This window comes from Danio rerio, chromosome 18, assembly GCF_049306965.1.
Source record: "Danio rerio strain Tuebingen ecotype United States chromosome 18, GRCz12tu, whole genome shotgun sequence".
NCBI lineage: Eukaryota > Metazoa > Chordata > Actinopteri > Cypriniformes > Danionidae > Danio > Danio rerio.
The window spans coordinates 40,229,969-40,252,544 of NC_133193.1; the positions used below are offsets into that span (position 1 = coordinate 40,229,969).

The window sequence follows — 22,576 nt, forward strand, 5'->3', positions numbered from 1 at the left end:
TTTCTGGACACTCAAAGTGCTTTATACAATTTTGGAAAGAATCTTCTGTTTCACCACCAGTGTGCAGCATCCACCTAGATCAGGGATGTCCAAACTCCTGCAGATTTTAGCTACTACTTGCTTCAACACACCTGCAAGGATGTTTCTAGAATGCCTAGTAAGAGCTTGATTAGCTAGCCTAGGTGTGTCTGATTGGGGTTGGAACTAAACTTTGCAGGACACCGACCCTCCAGGACCGAGTGTGGACATCCCTGACCTAGATGATGCGACAGCAGCCATATTGTGCCAGAACGCACACCACACACAAGCTGACTGGTGTAGAGGAGACAGAGTGATGAAGCCAATTATGATATGGGGATGGTTAAAAGGGCATGATGAACAGAGGCCAGTGGGCAAATTTGGCCAGGATGCCGGGGTTAAACCCCTACTCTTTTTTTTTGAAGGACATCCTGGGATTTTTAATGATTCAGGACCTCCGTTTAACGTCTCATCCGAAAGATGGCGCTCACTAAGCAGTATATAGTCCCCATCAATATACTGGGTCGTTAGGACCCACACAGACCACAGGTCTCACTAACGCCACTTTCGGCAGCAACCTAGCTTTCCCATGTGGTCTCCAATATAGGTACTGACCAGGCGCAGCCCTGCTCAACATCAGTGTGTGACCATGTGAGAATTGCAAAGAGCTAGCTGCCGGCAGAGAGCTACATGCCTAGAGTGTGTGAATAATCACAGATCAATCAGATTTTAGCAAGTTTTATTCAAAAACAAAAACGCACTAGAGGGTTACTAGAAATCTACAGGTAAAGAGTTTTTCAAAATTGGAGTAGATCCGTGGCTGTCCAGGACTGGAATTGGCAATCCCTGCCCTAAAACCACAAAACAGCTTAGCAACAACTACCTCAGGAAAAGCTAAATCCATGAATGCACTGAGAGACCTTTGAATGTGTACCAATGATATCACATTTGTCATCCCGATTCCCAATAAGGCAAGCGCCTTGGGAGTCATGAAGTGTTTATGCAATGTGCATGGTTGTGTGTGTGTGTGTCAGCTCTGGAAAAGATGAGTGCTTCACAAGAGCATGACATGACTTGGCACTTGCCAACAAGGTGCCAACTCCTGCACTTCAGTAGTATGATAATCCAAGCCTGCAGCACATGACCGATAACCCAAGGTTCCAGTTGGCCTTTGTGCTCAAAAACTACAAGTCTGCAAGCCTAAGGGCCAGGTGTAGTGTGAAATGCATCATAAAGTCGCTTGTTGAACTCTCAGACCAGACCTCACAGCCTGTTCACCACCTCCACCAGTTTATTCTATGGGCTCTCTTCCTTTTTCTCCCATTTTTCCCTTTCTTTTTCCTCTTCCCTTCCCCCCTCTCTGGCTCTGCCTCCGCCTGCCCCCTTTCCTCCCTCTCTCTCTCTCTCTCTCTCTCTCTCTAACATTGGGTCTCTTTGACTGAAAAGGTCTGGAACAGATTAGGAGCAGAGCTGCAGCATCGAGAGGCCTGGCACCGACTCAAGTCCGTCTAGATGTGCAGCTGAGAACAGTTCTGCCTGTGCTGGGCCTCACGCGGGGTGGGAAGGGGGGGTTAGACAGAACGAGAGAATGGCCAGACTTCAGTTCTCTGTTAAAGGAGTACAATCCCATTCTACTCCCAGCTCGAATTACCAAAGTGTCTCCAATGGCAAGCAAAGACCCAGACGAGACAACATGTCAGGTTAGCAACATATTTAATGGCTTCTCTGCAGGTCTACCACTGCAAGAAGAAGCCGATGTTCTCAAAGTTGTGTTGGCAGGATAAAATTTGCCCAAACTTCTACACTTCAACAACCTCAAAGAGGGTAGCGAAGGTCATTAAAAAAATGCAGATACAAGCAGTTACATAAAGCTTGCAGGAACACCCAAATGTTTTCAACATGAGGCAAGGAACGAGTTAACCATGTCAACCCCTCTGGTTGTTCTCCCCCTCACATTACGTCTGTAATTCAGGGGCCCACCAGGCTTGTCCGCTGAACACTTATAAATCTTCAAAGGACTTCACCCACAAGAGACGACCCCCCCCCCCTCCTCCTCCTTTTTGTCTTTCGTTCTTTCTCTCTCTCCTTCTCCTGCCGTACCCAGCCCTGCATAGACTGTTTACCACTTTAGCCACAAAGATTTTTGCGCAAGGTGTACATTAGCTCACAAAAATCTAAGCAGAGTATTTTGGTCAAAGATTGGGCAAAACAAGCTTGTCCAAACATGAAGGAGATAGTGAGACCTAGTCCCGTAGGATATCTCCATTGGGATAAAGGGAAAACACCTGAAGCGCGAGTAACTCAAAGTGACATAAGCAGAAGCCTTCATCTCTTTGTAAGCCTTACGTGCTCATAGAAAGAGATTAAAGAGAGGAACTGAAAAGGGTAGAAAAAGGACAAACATCCCAGACTGACAACCTTTCGGTGAACCATTTATCTCGACAGCGAAAAAACAGATGATTAGATTAACGTGACTATTCCACTGCTTAGATATGTTTGGTCGTCTCCTATGGATTATGGATTCATATCTGAACAGGGGATTTAGGAAACGGTATAATCAGATGGAGTTTGAGCTAGTTCGCTAGTGTGTGAGTAAAGGGATCACATAGCAGAGTCCTGAGTGTGGAGCAGTTTTGGCTAACCTCAGTATGAGTCACAGGAAGTAGGAATTGTGTGCCGCAAAAACAAACACTCTCACTCACTTTCTAATGAACACATTGTCATGGAGCAGATACCTACAGTCTGTAATCAGCATACTGTAATGATAAAGCAATAAGGAACAGCTCTGTAATTTTACCACCACAATGGAATCAAGTTCAGGGCTTTGAGGACCTGAAATCATGAAGTGATTTGATTTCCGGTCTTCATAGTTAAAGGAAAAACATTTTATTGAGACAAAAAGAGAAACCAAAAGTAATATTTCGATTTTTAAATTTGGCTAATTGAATTGGCTATGGGCGTTACGGTGGCACAGTGGGTAGCACGATCGCCTCACAGCAAGAAGGTCACTAGTTTGAGCCTCAGCTGGGTCAGTTGGCATTTTTGTGTGGAGTTTGCATGTTCTCCCCGTGTTTGCGTGGGTTTCCTCCAGTTTCCCACACAAGTCCAAAGACATGCAGTATTGGAAATTTGGTAGGCTTAATTGTCCATAGTGTACATGTGTGAATGAGAGTGTATGGGTGTTTCCCAGTGATGGGTTGCAGATGGAAGGGCATCCACTGCGTAAAACATATGCTCGATAAGTTGGCGGCTCATTCCGCCATTGCGACCCCAGATTAATAAAGGGACTAAGCCGAAAAAAAAAATTCATGAATGAAAGAAACGGCTATGCCTATTTTTGCTTAGTGAACTGACAGCACTGCTACTGATATGTTATCGGTCTATATCTTGTGAATGAAACAGATTCGTAAGTTAAGCTCTCCAAACCATTTTATTATACTTTTTTTGTTAAATCTAATACATCACTGTTCATATCGTTTATTTCTTTTATTAAATAGCAGCAACAGCGTCATGGAACGAGTCCAATGTTCGGGCCCAATTTTTATATTTTAATTTAATTATTCTCATTTTTTAAGCTTACCGAAACGCGGGTCAAGTCGTGGGTCCAGCCAAGAGGTGGTTTTGTTCTTGTGATTGATGTAGTAGATTTCTCCTTCTGAGGTAATAGCTTGTTCCCACCCGTCAGGAAGAGGACCTGAGAGAGAACAGTCAGGATACAATTAAAGGGACAGTTCTGTCAAATTCTGTCATCATTTACTCACCCCTTTACTTGTTCCAAACCTGTTTGACTTTCTTTCTTCTCTTGAACACAAAAGAAGATTTCGTTTTTTTGAAGAAAGTTTAAAAGTTGGAACTATTGACCTCCATAGTATTTGTTTTTCCTACTATGGACGTCAATGCTTTTCAGCTTTCTTCAAAATATCCTCTTCAGTGTTTAACAGAGTAAAGAAACTCATAAAGTGAGTAAATCTTCATTTTTGGGTGAACTATCCCTTTAATCATCCAGCACCATCTAAAATGATCAATTTAAGATTTGTTTAAGAACAGTTTGTTTTCATCCTGCATTTTCACCCACATGACACTTCCTCATTCAACTCCATAGCTAGCTAAACTTTCGTTCCTGATCTTTTATTGCTACTAGAAACTAAAAGCACCACAGAGAAAGATAAGGGATGTGTACGGATAAGAATGACGTGCGTTTGAAGCTTTTCGGAGATGGAGATATTGTGCAGGCATAGTAAACTGTATGCATTACACATAAGGAAATGACATGACTTGACAAGTTATAGTATGGAACATTCTGTTTTTGGTTTGACTGACAGTCAAGTAGTAAAATAGATCTACATGATTGCCAATCAATAGCCGGGTTTCCATTCTAATGTAAAGCAAATCTTTTCAAAGTTTGGAAAAAAGAAAAAAAATCAAAATGCAAAATAAGTGCGTTGCCATTACGTTGTTAGACCGGCTGACTGTTTTGGTTACCAATAGTAGACAAGGCAAGCATAAAGAGTTGTTCAGACTAGGGCTGTGCGATTTGGGGAAAATATCTAATTGCTATTTCGATTTGATTTGCGATTTAATTTTGTAGAGTTTGTAGCTTCGGCTCAATAATCTGCATTGTAGATTCTTACTGCTAAAATGCAGTGAGTTTTAGTAATAAAGGAGCTGAAAGAAATTAACCAAGTTGGAGACTTTTGTTCGAATTTGTTTAAAAGATTCAGAAATTAAACACTTATTTTTCTTTAGAGCACACAGTAGTGAGTTATGGCATTAGTTATCTCCTGGTGCCTTCGTGATGTTTTTTCATATGGTGTAACAGCTTCAAACAACTCTGAAACTGCACTTTGCTGTTGCTAGCTACTAGATTGAGCATCATTGACAATACTTTTGGTTGACTTTTTAGCAAAACACTCCAAAACACACCCTGTGGTGCTTTTTTAGGTGCTGGTTGTTGCATTTCCTCGTGCTGTGGCAACAATTCTGCGACAACTCTTACAAATTACCTATTTTTGTTCGGTGTCTGTGACTTTAAAACCCATATTAGTGACATGCTGTTTTTCTTTGATATGAATTAGTATATTAATGCTTCTGAAGCAGCAAATGGCATCATCCCACTCGTCTGCGCTTTCCTGTTTGTTTGTTTTATTATGGGTTTTCTGGATAGTTTGATTGTACAATTCTGATCTGGCAGAATGAAAGTGTGCTTACTGAATTGGCTAGTAAGACTGTCAAAAACAGACCGCAATCACGCATTTGCTCTGGGTGAGGCAAATTATATATTTCATATCACAGCCTCTTGCGATTAGCTAATGGCAATGTTTAAAATCAATTCGATTTCGATTCATCACGATTGCAAATCGATTAATCGCACAACCCTAGTTCACACCATGCACGTTAACTATAAACAATTTTTATATTTTATAATGATAAAAACATTTCACTTTTTTTTTTTTTAAATAAGAAAAAAAAATAGCAAGAGTTCAGACCACAACTATTATGATAAAACTGTTGAGAAAAAATACAGATGGGATCACTTTCAGACTTGTTTTTTCTCAGCTAATAAATGATAAAAAGACCTTAAGTCAGTCAGAATCCCCTGAAATACAAAGCAATCGTGCATTTTAAAGCTACAGACGACATTGTGAAGATGCACTGCTTAATGTTAAGCCTTCTTTTCAAACATTGTTTAACTATCTAAAAATAATTTTGTATACCATGGGAAAGAATGATAATACATGAATGCTTTGCAAGACAGGCTAGCAACCCGAAGTATAAAAATAAAAAATTCATTTAGTTTGTGTTACTTTTTTTTAAATGCTGAGAAAACAGTTTGAGTTGTTTTTTATTCCACTACGCTGACTCTGACAGCTAAATGAATTTGATTAATAAAACATTTTTAAATAAACTTTACAGGAGCTGGATTCACTGGTCGGATGCGCTAGTAGCACACTGCTGGTCACAAGGGGGTAATGCAGAATGAAAAGCACAAACTAAAAATAATGTATTTTTCTCGTTTGTAAGTATGGACGCAAAATATAGTTACTGTTCTAATTATATTTATAGTTATCATGCTTGGTGTGAATGGGTCTTAATGGTATCACGTGAGTGTAAATGTCGGCAAATGCGTTTCCCATCACCCATTATTTAATAACCCTTTTTCGCAAAAGTACAAAACCACCTCAAGCGAGCGTAGAGACTTTTTTTTGTGAATTTAGAGATTTCTTTTGAAATTTGGCATTTCCATCACTCATTTTCATGTTAAACTTTAAAATGTACATTAACAAAGAGTGATAGAAACCCAGCTGATGATATATGCTTCTGTTGAAGACATCAGCCTGCATTTCTCAATGTATTTTAAAAGCAATCCTGTTTAAACAACTCCATCCATAATTTCACCAATAATTGGATCTATCCATACTCTATCCATAATTTCACTTCATTAATCATAAAATTGTGACAATGTATCATTATATTGAGTGATATTTAAAAGGACCTCAAATCAAAATGTACAATAAAGTGATCAACCGAACAATCTAGTTTTCAGGACTCCAAAGAATGACATTGGAGTTTGAAGGAAACGCCTTAAAACCCTGCTCTCGTCTCAGTTTCTTTTAAACCTCCTTTGAATCGAATAACCTCGGATCTGAACATCCAGGTCACTGTTGTCACTCCAACCAGACAACTCCACCTAATCATCAGCTGCCATTGACATGCATTCATTTGCATTTGTCTGCCTTGATAAAGTTTCTGTGTTTGCTGAGGTAGAGGCGTGTTTGGGTGGGATGTAAACAGAGACTGCTACACCCGCAGAATTACCATGAGAATGCTGGGGCTGAGAGTGTAGTTTTTAATATGAAATAAGTGTCTGGAGCCGCTGACCTGAGGCTGGGTTCATGATGTTCTGTTGCTGCACAGGCACTGGGCTGGCTGGGGCGGCCTGGTTCATCTGAAGGAGAGCTTTACGTGGGTCCTGCCAGGTGGTCGTCTGGTCATTATGGCTAAGGGGAGACAGAGACATACATAATCAGGACAGTTAAGCATAACTATGAGTAGCTTTGTCTTTCATTTGAATGAGCTGCATCCTTGCTTGGACATAAGTGGTTTAAGTTTAAATCTTGAACACGTGAAAAAAAAAAAATTTAATATTATAATACTTTTGTGATTCTATTAGTTTTTTCTTTCAAATTTATTTATCCTTACGATTTAAAATCTTTAACACGTACTATATATGCACAAACATATACTATTTTTATAGTATTTTGCAGACAATACTAAAGGTATCTCAAGTGTCATTATTGTACAGGATGTACATCAATGACACAAATTAGACAAACACCTTAGAATTATAAGGTTCTATCTGTCATTTTAAAAATAAGTTTTACATTCATTCATTCATTTTCATGTTGGCTTAGTCCCTTTATTAATCCAGGGTCACCACAGCGGAATGAACCGCCAACTTATCCAGCAAGTTTTTACGCAGCGGATGCCCTTCCACCCGCAACCCATCTCTGGGAAATGTTTTACATTTTAAAACTTTTTATTTAAAAAAACAAAAAAGGTTTTTAATCTACAAAGTTGAACTCTGGCTTGGCTCTATAACAGGGGTGCCCAAAATTTTTTGCATGAAGGTCCAAAAACCAAATATCATTGATAGCCATGGGCCGAAGATAAACATATCTTTGATTCCGATATCATTCATTATTGTTATTTTCAGTCCCTTTATTAATCTGAGTTCGCCAAAGCGGTACGTTTGTAGTGTGAGTGCAAAACGCGTGAGACGTGACTTTTAAGGGACTGTTTCATATGGATTTATTAATCATTCTTACTGTTCAGTGAACGCAAACTGCCGTAGATTATTAAATACGCAAACCTCTCACTGCACGACAGCTACGCGCCTTCAGCAGACCTCATTCCTGCAGCACGAGGGTTTTATGATTGTTTATGAGCGCCAAAAGTGGCGGATCTGTTCGGCGAAATATCTGACTGCGTGTCCCCGCATCCCTAAGGACTGTTTTTGGCGAAATATTTGACTGCATGTCACTGCATAACAAACGACTGAAACGATATAACTAGAGAAATCTCCACTGTGCTGCTGAGTGAGAGAGCGCTTCTCACTGAACAGCGCAGCATCAATGACGCAAGCGTGCCCAGGCCCGATTTTGGTGTGAGAGCGAGCCGTCGGGGGAGACGGGAGGGAGGACAAGCATGCTTTGGCCCGGTTTGAGGCAACCGTACCTAGTGTGAGTACGGCCTTAGGATCTCTGTTATGTTCATGTATGAAAGAGAACTGTTATACACATATTATTTGCTATATAAAATGCAAAAACGATCTCAAAGAACGCAGATACAACCTTATAATTCCAAGGTGACGAAATTTTTTTATCTTTTTCAGACAATATACAATTTTTTAACTATTTATTATAAATAAAATACTGAACTATTATGACAATTTTTCCTTCGTCAACATATTTTATATACTTTTTTAGTTCAATTATATTAAATGCATTTATTTCACATATGGACAGCTCAGTCCTTCACAAACATTCTTGCAAAGAAACGATTTTATTTCTTTCTATTCTGCTAAAAAAAAAAAAGACAATTTTTTGGTGTGTATAACACATACAGCACAAATGTAGTCTAGGCAGGCAGCTCACCAAGTTTCAAGACACACTCTATGTCTAAACATTGCAAAGATTTATGGAAATTAAAGACATATTAACAAAGGTGCGTCAAGGGCAGTGCGCTGCAATATAAACCACAGTTATATATTCCACACCGGTTTATTTTGTTCAAACTGAGCGCTCAGATAAAACTCCCAGCGAGTGGAACTTTTAATAGATCTCTGTAAACAACTGAAGGCCAATTCATTTGGACAGCATCTCAGTCCTTTAATCTGCATAAGCAAAATAAAGCAGCAACCAAACATTTCCAAAGCCTCCTGCAAGCAAGTGTAAATGATGGTCTGTCCTAAAAGCAGTGAAACTCCCATTCATTTCGTCAGCCCTGCCTACTAAAAATAGGCTGTTATGAAAGTTTATTTCGTAAACTTTACAATTGCCACCCACTCTCCTGTCAGATTTGCTGATGTATTTCTGTGGAGGAGGGAGTGTGGATAACTGTAGGTCGCTTGGTGAACTTTGACCCCGTTTACTTGCGATTTGCCTACATGCAGTGGATTGAAGCAGGGTCATCTGCACATTTAGTCACTGATTTCTGTGTAAGGCCAGTGATGCGTAACACAGTTACTGGAAAAGGCATCAACAAGTCTGAAAGGAGAGACTGAAGCCAGACTTACACTCTTCTGTTTATTCAGATTGCAGACAGCAAGGTGGCAGTGAGAACTGTTCTGTTTTCTCTTTCGCTGCAGTTTATCACTTAAAGGTTAAGCAGGCGAGGCTTTATAAACTTCAGTATCCAACAGACAAAGGAAACAAAATTAAGGGGACAGTCCTTTACTCAACCTCAAGTGGTTCCAAACCTGTTTAAGGCTACATTTACATCACAACAGTATAGGCAACAACAGAAACGTTTTTCCATTGCATTTTGAAAATCTACACAACAACATTTTCATAATAATCCACATTTACACATACCCGTGAAAACGACCAAAATGCTGCATTACATATGCTAGGTCAGTATTTGGTGCAGTCACCTTGCTAGTAAACACGTGTTGGGAAGGGACAATGTGCTGTTCGACATATATAATTTGCCGTTTATGTAACATGAGTCTCCAATTTTGGTTGTACTGTTAAGTAAATCCACTCTTTTCTGATGAAAACTCCATCATGGTTGTGTTTGTTTGTGCCTGCCTTTATTGCATGTGCATGACGTCTTTGTTTTAGAACACTTTAGTTTCTGGCTGTTTACATGGACATGACAACAGCAGCATTTTTAAAAACTTCTATTTGAAACAGTCCCAAAACTATTGTTATGTATTCAAACAAGCAAAATGTGTACAAAGCTATCAATTTTTGTCTAAAAAAAACATAGTTGTGCAAATGGCCTCTTAGTCCTTTTTTTGAAGTTTTTGAAGAATGTTTAAAACCAGAAGCCATCAACATCCATGGTATTTTTACCTACCATGGACGTCAATGGCTGATGGTTTCTACCTTTCTTTAAAATATTTTCTTATTCATTTATCTATCCATTCATTCATACATCGATCCATGCATTTATCCATCTATTTATCCAAGTATATATCCATCCATCCATCCATCCATCCATCCAACTATACTGTATATCCATCTATCTACATATCCATCCATCTGTCCATCCATCCATCTGTCTATCCAGACATCCACATATCCATCCATCTATATATCCTTCCATTTATCCGTCCATCCATGCATCTATATATCCAACTATATATATATCCATCCATCCATCCATCCATCCATCCTTCCTTCCATCCCCACCATCTATCCATGCATCCATCTATCCGTCTATATATCCATCTATCATACATCAATCCACTATACATCCATCTATCCACCATCCATCCCTTTATCTATCCATACATCCATCCATCTGTCCATCCGTCTATCTATCCATCTAACTATATATTCATCTATCCATCTAACTACTGTATATCCATCTATCTACATTTCCATTCATCTATCCATACATCCATCTGTCTATTCAAACATCTGTCCATCCATCCAACTATATATCCATCTAACGATATATATCCATCCATCCATTCATCAATCTATACATTCGTCCATCCATCCATGTAGATATCCAGCCATCGATCCCCCTATCTATCCATCTATCCATACATCTGTCTATCCATACATCCATCTATCTGTCTATATATCCATCTATCATAAATCAATCTGTCTATATATTCATCTATCCACCCATCCATCCCTTTATCTATCAATACATCGATCTATCATTCATCCATTCACTCATCCATCCATCCACCTAAATATCCATCCATCTATATATCTATCCATCCATCCAGGCATCCATCCATATATATCCATCTATTCATCAATATATCAATCTATCGATATATCCATCCATCCATATATCCATCCATCTATATACTTCAATTCAATTCAATTCAGCTTTATTTGTATAGCGCTTTTACAATGTAGATTGTGTCAAATCAGCTTCACATAAATGGTCATAGTAACTGGAACAGTGTAGTTCAGGTTTTAGTGTTTAAGTTCAGTTCAGATCAGTTTAGCTCAGTTCAGTGTGATTTAAACATTACTGAGAGTAATGTTTACTCATCCTTCCGTATATTCATCCATCCATCCATCAATATATCCATCTATCGATATTTCCATCCATCTATCAATATGTCCATCCATATATCCATCCATCCATCATTCCATATATCAATCCATCCATCTATCTATCCAAGTCAGGAACTACTTAAAGGCGAGTAACTGTTTTCAAGGTTTATTTTTGAGTGACTTTTTACTTCCATTTTAAAGCACCCAACTATTCACCTTCACAAACCAGCATCACATGATTTCTAGTGCATTATCACAATCTAATCTCACAACTTCCTAGACTTGCTTTTAAACAAATGAAGTTTTCCAAGAAATGCTTTTTGTGTCCTGAAGGCACACGCACACAATTTACGAGCACTGTTCTGGATGGAGTAGGCGGTTCAAAAGACCCGAGCTCAGAGGCGACGCACGTTCTGTCAGGTCTACGAAAGTACAGGATTATGTGCTTAACTTAAAATGTAGCTCCAGGTAAAGACTACTGAAAAAGCAGAATTACGCAACTTGAGGAAAGCTGAGAAACGCTAACCAACACTACTTTATTATCTATTCGACAGTGAGAATGGGCTGTAACGCTTGGTGCAGAGGCATTTCTAATGATGGCTTTGTTGGGACTTGTTCGATTAAGATGTAGCGTTAATGCAGGAAAAGGCCCCTCTCTCTCCCTCTCTGACTCTCTCTCTTTCTGTACATTCAGGCAGGGTCAGTCATGGGTCTCCTCCCAGGAGGTTTCTTTCTCTCACTGCCTGTTCTAACACACTGAAGTGTCAGGCTCTTTAACAATCTGGCGCCAGTTTTACAAAGCTTTCACCTGCTGGACAAAAGCTCAGACCAAGCTACGACCCAAAACCCTAAATGCTATTCACTTGTCCCACTTTTTTCCCCCCAAGCTCTGCTCTCTTTGCATATTTAAGACTGGTTTTGTCACTGAAAATGTGAGCATCATTACTAGTGACCAATAAATCTAGTTAAAGATTATTAGGAATAGATTATAAACACGTTTCACTGGCCAATAAACAAGTGTTGCTGACTGCTTGAGTACGTTTCTGAACATATATAAAAAATAACAAAACCAAACCAATATTAAATGTATATATTATGAAATGTGCTTACATTATTTAGGTCTTGAAAAATTGTTTTCCCTAATAAAAAAATGCAAAATGAATTGGTAACAAAAGATTTGACATTCATTGAAACAAAAACATACTCCAGGATGAATGTTTACTCTCAAATGATCGTTTACCAAATTTGTTCAGAATTTTTTTTTTTTTTTTTGCATTTATAAATATGCATATAGGTTTTGAAAAAGTAAAAGGATGGATCATAATGACAAAATGTTCATTTGTTTGTGCTAAAGCATAAATTTAACGTAATTACAATATAATGTAATTGTAAATCCCATTGGTTACCCTTAATTCTTTACAGTTGAAGGCAAAATTATTAGCCCTGATGAACAGTTTTTATTCTTTTTCAAGTTTCCCATGTGATGGTTTTCCTATTTTTTCCTATATTTATTTATTTATTTATTTATTTAGCTTTTGAAGAAAGTCTTATTTCATTTAGTTTGACATGATCAACAGTTTTCATTTTAAATTAATAAATAAAGATAGATAAATAAATAAAAAAATAAAACAAAATAATAAATAATAAAAAATAAAAATAAACTAAATACATTCAATAAAATAAATAAATAAATGTAATGATGTAGAGTGTTTTTGTTTTTCAAATTTCCCAAGTGATGGTTTTCCTATTTTATCCTATATTTATTTATTTAGTAAGCTTCTGGAGATAGTCTTATTTCATTTAGTTTGACATGAACAATTAGACTTTTCATTAAAAACAAACAAACAAGCACATAAATAAAAGATAAAAAATAAATAAAATACAATAATAAAATAAATAAATTAAATAAAAATAATAAAATAAATTAAATATAATAAAAATAAATAAAATAACAAATAAAATAAACACTATAAAATAAATAAAAATAAATATAGAACAATTTAATAAATAAAATAATAAATTAAAATAAATAAAAAATTAAATAAATAAAAACATAAAATAATAAATAAATAAAGAAATAAAATATAATAAAGAAATAACAATAAAATAAAAAAATATATAAAAAAATAAAAATAAAAATAAATAAATAACTATTTTTTTCCTCCCAAATAAACCACTCTTATCTAATAATACTATGTACCATCATCATGGACAAAATCCAAGAAATAGTTATTAGACTTTAGTTTTTAAAACTAATGTTAAAAAAATATCTACTTTAAACAACACTTGGAAAGCAATGGTTTGACTAATTTGTATTTTAACTGTATATTGTCATCAGTCTTTGAAACCCCATTTTGTTTGGTCACTAGCCTAGACAGATAGACGGCTGACCACTGGTCTACTGGAAGAAAGACCGCAGAGGAAAAAAAAAAACTATTGGGAGAATTTCAGCTAGTGAATTCTGCAACTTTCCGATTTTATTTGGAGTACTAAATCAGCAAGACCCTTTCCCATTTTCCCATCATAAACACCCCTGTGAGCATTTTCCCCTGCCGTCACTTTCTCTTGGCCACCAATTAGTCACTATTCCACCATCGCTGCCTTATGAGAGAGGGAGGGAGCAAGAATAACAAAAAGAGGAGAGAGAGAAAGAGAGAGACTGACTCAGCACTTCACCACCCCCTCTTCCCTAAGCTCTCTCTTGTTTATGCTTTACTGATCAAAGGAGCTGCCAAAAACTGCCCCCTCTCCCACCCACCTACCAGTAAGCCACCCTACCCCCAACCCACACACACACACACTCCAGGAAAACAGTCCAGGCCACAGCAGACGAGGAACAGGGGGCCTCTTCAGGAGGGTCACGGGGGAAGGCCGAATGACTGTCAAACAAAAACAAAAGGCCAAAGAAGAGGAAAAGAAGGAGGAAAAAACGAGCGCGGAAGCAATCCCTCAGAACTCCATTGGCTGAGTGGATCGCTGTGGCCCTGTTACACTTTATGTCACCCCGATCCTCCCCCTCCTATTGCTGCTGGAAACTATGACAGAGACACGGGGGGAGCGAGGGATGGAGGGAGGGAAGGAGAGGCGGTGTGAGTTAATTTTAATTGGAGCACAGGATGTGGAGTATGAAGATCTCCTCTTGGGTTTCAGCGAGGGCAGACGCAGGCGCACTCGCACAGGTGGGCTTTATTAGCCCACACTGTGCAAAACACTGACGCTTAGGTTTAATTCAGCAGTAGAACTGTAATCAACACAAATGACAGTTTAGTTACAACATGCTGTTTTCAGATCATTAAAAAATATCTGCAAACAAAGTCCCGACACGGAATTTAAAGGGATAGTTGAAGGAATTCTACTCATCATTTATGCCCCATTCACAAGGAGCGTCAGCTTCAACGCAAGCTTCCCATTTACTTTGAATTGGTGACGTCAGGCGTTGCCGAACAGCACTGTGGATCCGTCGGCGGTGCTTCAGTGGCGTTGCTCGCTGCAGACGTTAGGACTTTCTCAACTTTAAGCGCCGATGGAATCGTCAGCCAATCAGATTGCAGTTTGCAAATAAACCAGCTCAGACAGCAGCCAATTGCGGACTAATTTCATTGGCTGATGCTGCTATAACGATCGCCTGACAATCGAACTGTCAGCAACACTTCTTCAAACAGTCTTGCATGCTCTGCAGAGATGCACAGAGTTTTGCCTTCTTGAGGCTTAAAAATGCATCCGGCCGTTGTTTCTTATCACCTAAAATGTCCAGGAGTCTACTTTTTCCTTTTGCTTTCTAAAGTTGCGTTTTTGTGTTACTCTTTTATCAAAGACTATCCACTTGGCTTCACAGCTGACAGCGCGCACGAGAGAAAAAGAAAATAATAGATTATTTAATCTAAACGATTAAAAAAACTCTTTACTAAATACTCGGAGAGGATGAAATGACATCTATGTAAATTAGCTGCAAAACATACGTGCACCATTAAATGGTCAATCTACTCATTTGTCTCAAGAGAGTGCAGCTGTGTGCACATGCCTCCTTAAGAGAATTTTTAAAACTTTAACCCATTGAAAAAAAAAATGGTTTAACAGTGTCAAAATAAATAAGTATTGTTAAAAATCTAATTTTTTTGTGTCACATGGAGTTAACCATGTCTGTGCCATGGGTGAAGGATGTGTTTCAATCCGGCTATCACCACAAGTGTATTTTAAAGCTATGGGAAGCACTGTGACTTATTTACAATATAGTTAGTCATTTCTTTTCTTTTCTTATAGTCTTATAGTCTTATAGTAGTTTTTAATAGCTTTTACTAGATGTATTATATAAGAAACTTGCTTTGTTTACCAAATAAGTGGATCTAATTGGTTTTGCATTGTAAACACGATACTCCCAAAATTATTTAGCATAAATTTGCAGATTTTTTACAAAATTTTGAGCAGGAATTGCAAAAGATGTCTGCAGATTCTGTCTGTCCCTAGTTATGAGTTAAACACAAGACATTTTGAAGAAAGATGGAAACATGTACATTCCATAGAAGGAAGAACTAATTATTGGTAATTAAGGTTTCTGCCTTTCTTCAAAATATGTTCAACAAAAGAGACAAACTCAAAGTTGAAACAAGTAAAAGGTGAGTAAAAGATGACAGAATCTTCATTACTGGATGAATTATGCATTTAAGATAAAATATTAACTGTTTCAAAATCTAACAAGATGACTACTTTCTTAAGTCCAAAGTGTAGTTCACTTTTTATGCACACATAAAAGGCACCGTAGACTCGCAAACAGTTATGTTGCTAAGCTAAATACTAAGAGTGCTAAAGTTGTGAGTTTAAAACCCACAAGACTAATTTGACACAGGTTCTTGATGATAAAATTAAGACTCCAAATTAGGGCTTCACAAATAATGAACATAACAAATAAATAAATGGACAAAGTTTATATACAATTTAGCATAGGGAAGCACAGTTATGTGATCAGTAGTAAATCTTCTCCACATAGAGAATGAGGGTGCTCTTGGAACTTCCAAATATGCCTTAACGAAACTTAGGAAATCTTATAGCGGTTGGTGAATTAACAGAAAATTTACCTGCTTTCATTTTTACAATGTGACTACCAAATGACCACAACAACATTCAGTTGATCTGAGTTCTCCTTATAAATTTGAAAAACGTCAATTTCCTGCTAACATTTGAGCACTGTGGAGCACGTTCCTTAACACTGATTTGCCGATGTGTTCACGTGCTCAACAGAAATGACCGTGATTAGTCAAGTAGGTCATCAGTTCACCGAACTCACCACTGTTTACGGAGTGTAAACACAGATAGAGGGACAGTGGAGCATTTTAAAGTCACATTGATGAGCTGGTTTGTCTATAAGCTGACATAAGAGAGATCCGCTGATTAACTGCGGCTTTAAAATACCCCAGTGTCCCTGTACCAGTGGTAAGTTCGGTGAACTGATGACCTTCACGGTCAATCACAGTCATTTCTGTTGAGCATGAAACACAAAGGCAAATCAGCTGTGTTTAAAACTTGCTCAACAGCGCTCAAATGTTAGCGGGAAATGGACGTTTTTAAATGTATTGTGTCAACCCTATAAGAAAGTATGTAATGATGCAATGCCTCTGAATATTGCATAATCATGTTGCATGCAATATTTTGCGTAGCTTGTCACAGCCATGTCTGAGTAGCTTTCTAAGTTTACATAGAGATTAGTATGGAAGGACTCATTCAACTCCACTGGACTCATTTGGTTTGAACATTCACCTTGTGCCTGCATTGTCTCCATGACTGTCTGTGTGGACAATAGAACTGCAGATAGTTTCTAATGATGAAAACTGACTCACAAGGACAGTGCATGGGCCGTCACAGAGTATAGATAGCTGAGACATACTTATAGCTTTAGAAAGCATAATTAAGTTGCCAACCTTCTGGAAGAGGCTTGAGGTCTTCACTGCTGCCGTCTCAATGCTGTAGTCAACTCTCCGTTGTTTTGGAACAGAGAAAATGTGTTTTTGTAGTCAGTCTGGGTCAGAGCCCTACCATTGCATCACTCTTGAGTGTCTGCTCAAGCAATGTTCTCTCTGGACATCGAGCACACACAAACACAACTGAGACTGACTGGCTTCCCTTTGCTCAGCGGGAAAGTACCGGGAAAATGGGAGGACAGTCAAAAAGCAGCCAAGAGTAACAATAATAGTAAAATCCATATGTATACAATAAATCACCTGACTTTTGTTTGTGGTGCCAGCCTGTGCATCATAAATTAAAAATATTAAGGTGCAGTTATTTACCATTGCACGGCAAGATTTTGAGTATGATATCCAGTAATTTTTGCAAGTAGGCTCATTTTACAAGTCACCTAAAGTTGAGCCGATTTCGGAGTCCATTCAGCCAATCTCTAGATCTGACAGGAACTCTATTCATTTAGCGTAGCATAAATCATTGAATGGGATCAGACCATGGGCATCTCACTCACAAATACTCTGAAAAGAGTCGATTTTTACTCCATATTAATCAGCGCTGTTACCAAGTTAACTTTCTGGGGATTATTTTCAGGCACTGTGGGATGTCAGTGAGCCTGCTGCAGCCATGGTCGCATACCCCTCGTTGTGGCTGACGCTGACGCTGATGAGCACCTCTCAGAAAATGCAATTACACTTTTCAAGGATGCGTAGCACAAAATCTGTGATTGGTTGGCTTGGTAGCGCTGACGAGTGTGGGCGGGGGTGAGAGCCACACGAGCCCGTAGGGACGAGTGTTTACAAGTGTTGAGGCCGGTGAAGGAGCTTCAAATGGAAACCTTTGTTTTGTGTTTACCTTATGATTAAAGTTATGGCATGTCCGTTGGTTCCCGCTTCTGATTGAGCGGTTTTGTATATGACATCCAGTCATTTTTGAAAATAGGCTCAATTTACAAGTCACCGAGAGTTAAACAGTTGAGTCCATTTCTGAGTCCATGCAGCCAATCTCTAGGTCTGACAGGAGCTATTTTACTTTAGCGTAGCATAAATAATTGATTGGGATCAGACCATTGGCATCTCACTCACAAAATTTCCAAAAAGAGTGCGATGCCAACATGCCTGCTGCAGCCATGGTACAGCAGCAAAGTTCCTTGATTATTAAGCCAGAATGAGAATATTGTTTCTAGCCACATTGGCCTAGAAAATAGCAACTTTTCATTTTCAGTTGGTCTTAGTAAACAATGTAACTACAGAAGAATGAAGCTTTAAATAGAAAAAAAACTCTATTTTGATATTTTTGAACGAGAATCTAATCCAATGATCTATACCAGTGTTAGGGAAGCTAAGGCTCATAAGCCACATGTGGTTCTTAGACCAAAAATACATGGCTCTTCAGCTGTCTCCCAATAATATTTAAGAGATTAAAAAATTATAACTGTCACAAGTAATTCAATTCCCATTAAAAATGCGATTACAATTACTCCATTTGTGTGTGTGTGAATATATATATATATATATATATATATATATATATATATATATATATATATATATATATATATATATATATATATACAGTTGAAGTCAGAATTATTAGCCCCGCTGAATTATTAACGCCCCTGTTTTTTTTCCCCCTTAATTTCTGTTTAATGGAGAGAAGATTGTTTCAGCACATTTCTAAGCATAATAGTTTCAAAAACTTATTTCTAATAACTGATTTATTTTATCTTTGCCATGATGACAGTAAATAATATTTTACTTGATATTTTACTTGACACTTTTATACAGCCTAAAGTGACATTTAAAGGCTTAACTAGGTTAATAAGGTTAACTAGGCAGGTTATGGTAATTAGGCAAGTTATTCTATAACGATGGTTTGTTTTGTAGGCTACTGAAAAAAAAAATAGCTTAAAGGGGCTAATAATTTTGTCCCAAAAATAGTTTTTAAAAAATTAAAAACTGCTTTTATTCTAGTTGAAATAAAACAAATAGGACTTTCTCCAGAACAAAAAACATTATCAGACATACTGTAAAATTTTTTTGCTCTGTTAAACATCCTTTGGGAAATATTAAAAAGAGAAAAAAAAAAAAAGGGGGCTAATAATTCTGACTTCATATATATATATATATATATATATATATATATATATATATATATATATATATATATATATATATATATATATATATATATATATATAAAATTGTATTATTTTTTACAGCAAAATAAATAAACTTAGTTAAACTCAGTTAATAATTAGTTGAACTTAGTTAATAATAAAAAGACATTTTGACCAATGTCCGTGTGCTGCGCTGTGGATAAGCTTGACCAGTGACACGCAATACCAAAAAAAAAAAAATGTATTCTATAATTCGTCCTCTCTACACTCCATGAACTTGCTCAATGTGACGCTTCATAATAGTTTATTTTTGCGTTATGCATGGGTATAACTCAAAGGGTTTTGTTTAAACCTGTATTATTTATAGTAGTAATCTATAGTTTTTATTAGTAAACCTCAATGGCTTTTCAAAAAATTAATTTGGCCAAAATAAATCCCAAATAAATCTGAAATAGCTCTTTGCTAAGTGGTTCCAGGCCCCTAATCTACACTAAAAGTTAAGCTAAAAGTGCTCTCACCAGACCCAGAGATTTACTGAAGGGATTTTTACATAATAGTAAAACTCACTGGTTTAATTCTAGTAAAATGAGCATATTTTCAAAAAAGTCAAGAGTTTCTTTAAGCAAGCCAAGTTTAACAACTGATGGTAAGATATCTATATTTACGCAACAGACAATGCAACAAAAGTTCATTATCATGCAATTATAATGACCTGAAATGGTGCTAATGTAAACAAAACTTTAAAAGTATTCATTAACATATAGTGTTGCACCACTACATTCAGCTCGGCTTTAACAATGTCAATAAATGACCAGTTAAGATCACTCATCAGTGCAGATTAATGACACCGACTGCACTTTCACACCAACAAACTAACACCTATGGCAACAGTATCCCCACACTCCCACAGAAAACACATCATCGCCGTTCAGGGCCATTACAGATCGCTCGGGGGGCCACCAGCTGAGAAGCATTATTGAAGATTATGGGGCCAGAGATGCAGACAAAAGCATAGACAACATAGACGTCCCCTCAAGAGACCCCCACAAACACCCTCCAGAGCTTCAAACATCATCAGCTAGACGCCTGCAACCTTCTTTCTGGAGCACTACTTCCAGACTAAGTACTGAAAAGACCGACTGAGGCAATGACAAACAGACAAAGAGCGAGGTCTACAACCCTGGTACCAGGCCTTTGCTTTTTAGCCAATAGACATGGAGAGTGGAGGTGGGGATTCTGGCACTCAAATCACATTGAGCCATGACCACACAGGAATCACTCCACGACACTAAAGGAGACAATCCTCTATAGAAGCTCACTTCCTGATTTCCTCTCCAGCTGTTATCACTGCTCATGAAACCAGAGAGCGCTGGAGAAGGAGGAGGAGGTGGTAGTAGGTGGAGAGAGGAGGTAAGCGAGCTCACGGCACTGGGCTTAGACCCACCCAAGCGCTCGACATGATTGATGGCCCAATTATCAGGGCCCTGTTTATTGTGCTGCAGTTATTTATAACGCAGCAGAGCTCGAGGTGCAGCGATGAATGCTTCTCACAGTTGCGCTCAACTTCGCCAGCACAGTGTGTTTTCCACTTTGCTTTCAAAAATAACTCATATTTGCCATTGGAATATGGAGAATATCCTGGATGAGCTGCCTTCACAATAGTGAAAAGTGCAAAGATGGCATTCACTATTGACTGTCTGGTGAAGGCGTATAGCTGATTAAACGTTGCTTAGAAATAATTGTGACTTGTTCTTGACTTTTTAAAAATAAAGACAAAAAGTTTATAATAATAGGCGACACGGTGGCTCAGTGGTTAGCAATGTCACCTCACAGCAAGAAGGTTGCTGGTTCAAATCCCAGCTGGATCAGTTAGCATTTCTGTGTGGAGTTTGCATGTTCTACCCGTGTTCGCATGGGTTTCCTCCGCTCGCTCAGGTTTTCCTCACAGTCCAAAAACATGCACCATAGGTGAATTGAATAAACTAAATTGTTAATAGTGTATGTGTGTAAATGAGGGTATATTGTTGTTTCCCAGTACTGGGTTGCAGCTGAAAAGGCATCGGTTGTGTAAAGCATATGCTGGATAAGTTGGCAAATCAAGACTAAGTTGAAGGAAAATGAATTAATGAGTTTACATTATCTCAATGCTTAAGAAAAAAAAAAAAAAAAAAAAAAAAAATATATATATATATATATATATATATATATATATATATATATATATATATATATATATATATATATACAGTTTTTCACTACATTGGTCTCCTGGCTACAGGTTTATACTTTCAAATGTAATATTTAATGTACTTAAACTTTTATTATAAATATTTATTAATATATTTATTTATAAATATTTATTTTTTAAATATATTTTGTTGTATTAATGTTTATTTTCAAGTTATAGAAATAATTGAGGATGTAAGAGATGTTGTTAGCAAAGCTTCAACTTTATATAATGTCAAAAATGTGAATTAAACTGTTTAATTGAAACAAAAATAATATAATTTGTACACTATAATATTGCAATTTAAGTGTGCGTTTTACAACATTTTTAAAATAATTGATTTGCTGTTCCTAAAGTCTGAAAATTATTTAATTGTGTTTTATTTTTTAGAATTTTTATTTTAAAAAAATAAAGGGGAACAAAGCATTTATGTTTGGAGTCACAAAATCACAATACATTTTGATGCACATTATCACACATTATTTCAATGGCATACTCAGTCCATTTATGCATTTTGGATTCTAATAATAAGTTCTAATAATTTTTAATAAGTATTTCTGAATACAATTATAACAAAACATAACATATTAGAACAATTAGAAAAGATGATGTGACACTGAATACTGGTGTACTAAGTAGGCATACGATTTCAAGGCATATCACGGTTTGGAAAAAATCAAGGTTTTAAAACCGCCAAAAATTTCTGCTATGCCGTTCCCAAGTTATGTGTAAGATTTATTTCATTTTTTACTCTTTTAGGACAACAGTATCTCCAGCAAAAAAAAAAAAAAAAAAAAAAAGCTGTTTTAAATTGTAAAGAAATCTATCCTTTTGAACCTGATAAAAACTGCAGACGCGAACAATTCATATTAATTATTCAGTCTGTTTACTGTTCCAAAATGTTTTAAATGTTTCTTAATATAAAATATTGTTTCAAAGGGAAAGTTTTTTTTTTACCCAGACATTTAATAAGAATATATTCTAGAGCAGTAATCACAAAACCGTCAAACCATGATA

The 22,576-nt window shown here is 37.2% G+C and overlaps 1 protein-coding gene across 4 annotated transcripts in view; it reads right to left on the reverse strand.

Annotated features, from left to right (window-relative positions):
* Positions 1-22,576, reverse strand: part of yap1 (Yes1 associated transcriptional regulator) — a 71,891-nt gene that overhangs the window by 22,401 nt on the left and 26,914 nt on the right. For 2 of the 4 annotated variants that reach the window (XR_012393714.1, NM_001139480.1), the window contains exons 3-4: positions 6,898-7,016; positions 3,599-3,712 (exon numbers count right to left, since the gene is read on the reverse strand). Coding sequence is in view for 2 of the 4 variants with exons in the window: in NM_001139480.1 (NP_001132952.1) it covers positions 3,599-3,712; positions 6,898-7,016 (233 nt within the window). In the remaining 2 variants the exon portion in view is untranslated. The remainder of the gene's footprint in view (positions 1-3,598; positions 3,713-6,897; positions 7,017-22,576) is intronic. The other 2 variants (XR_012393715.1, XM_005173662.5) reach the window with 1 other exon arrangement.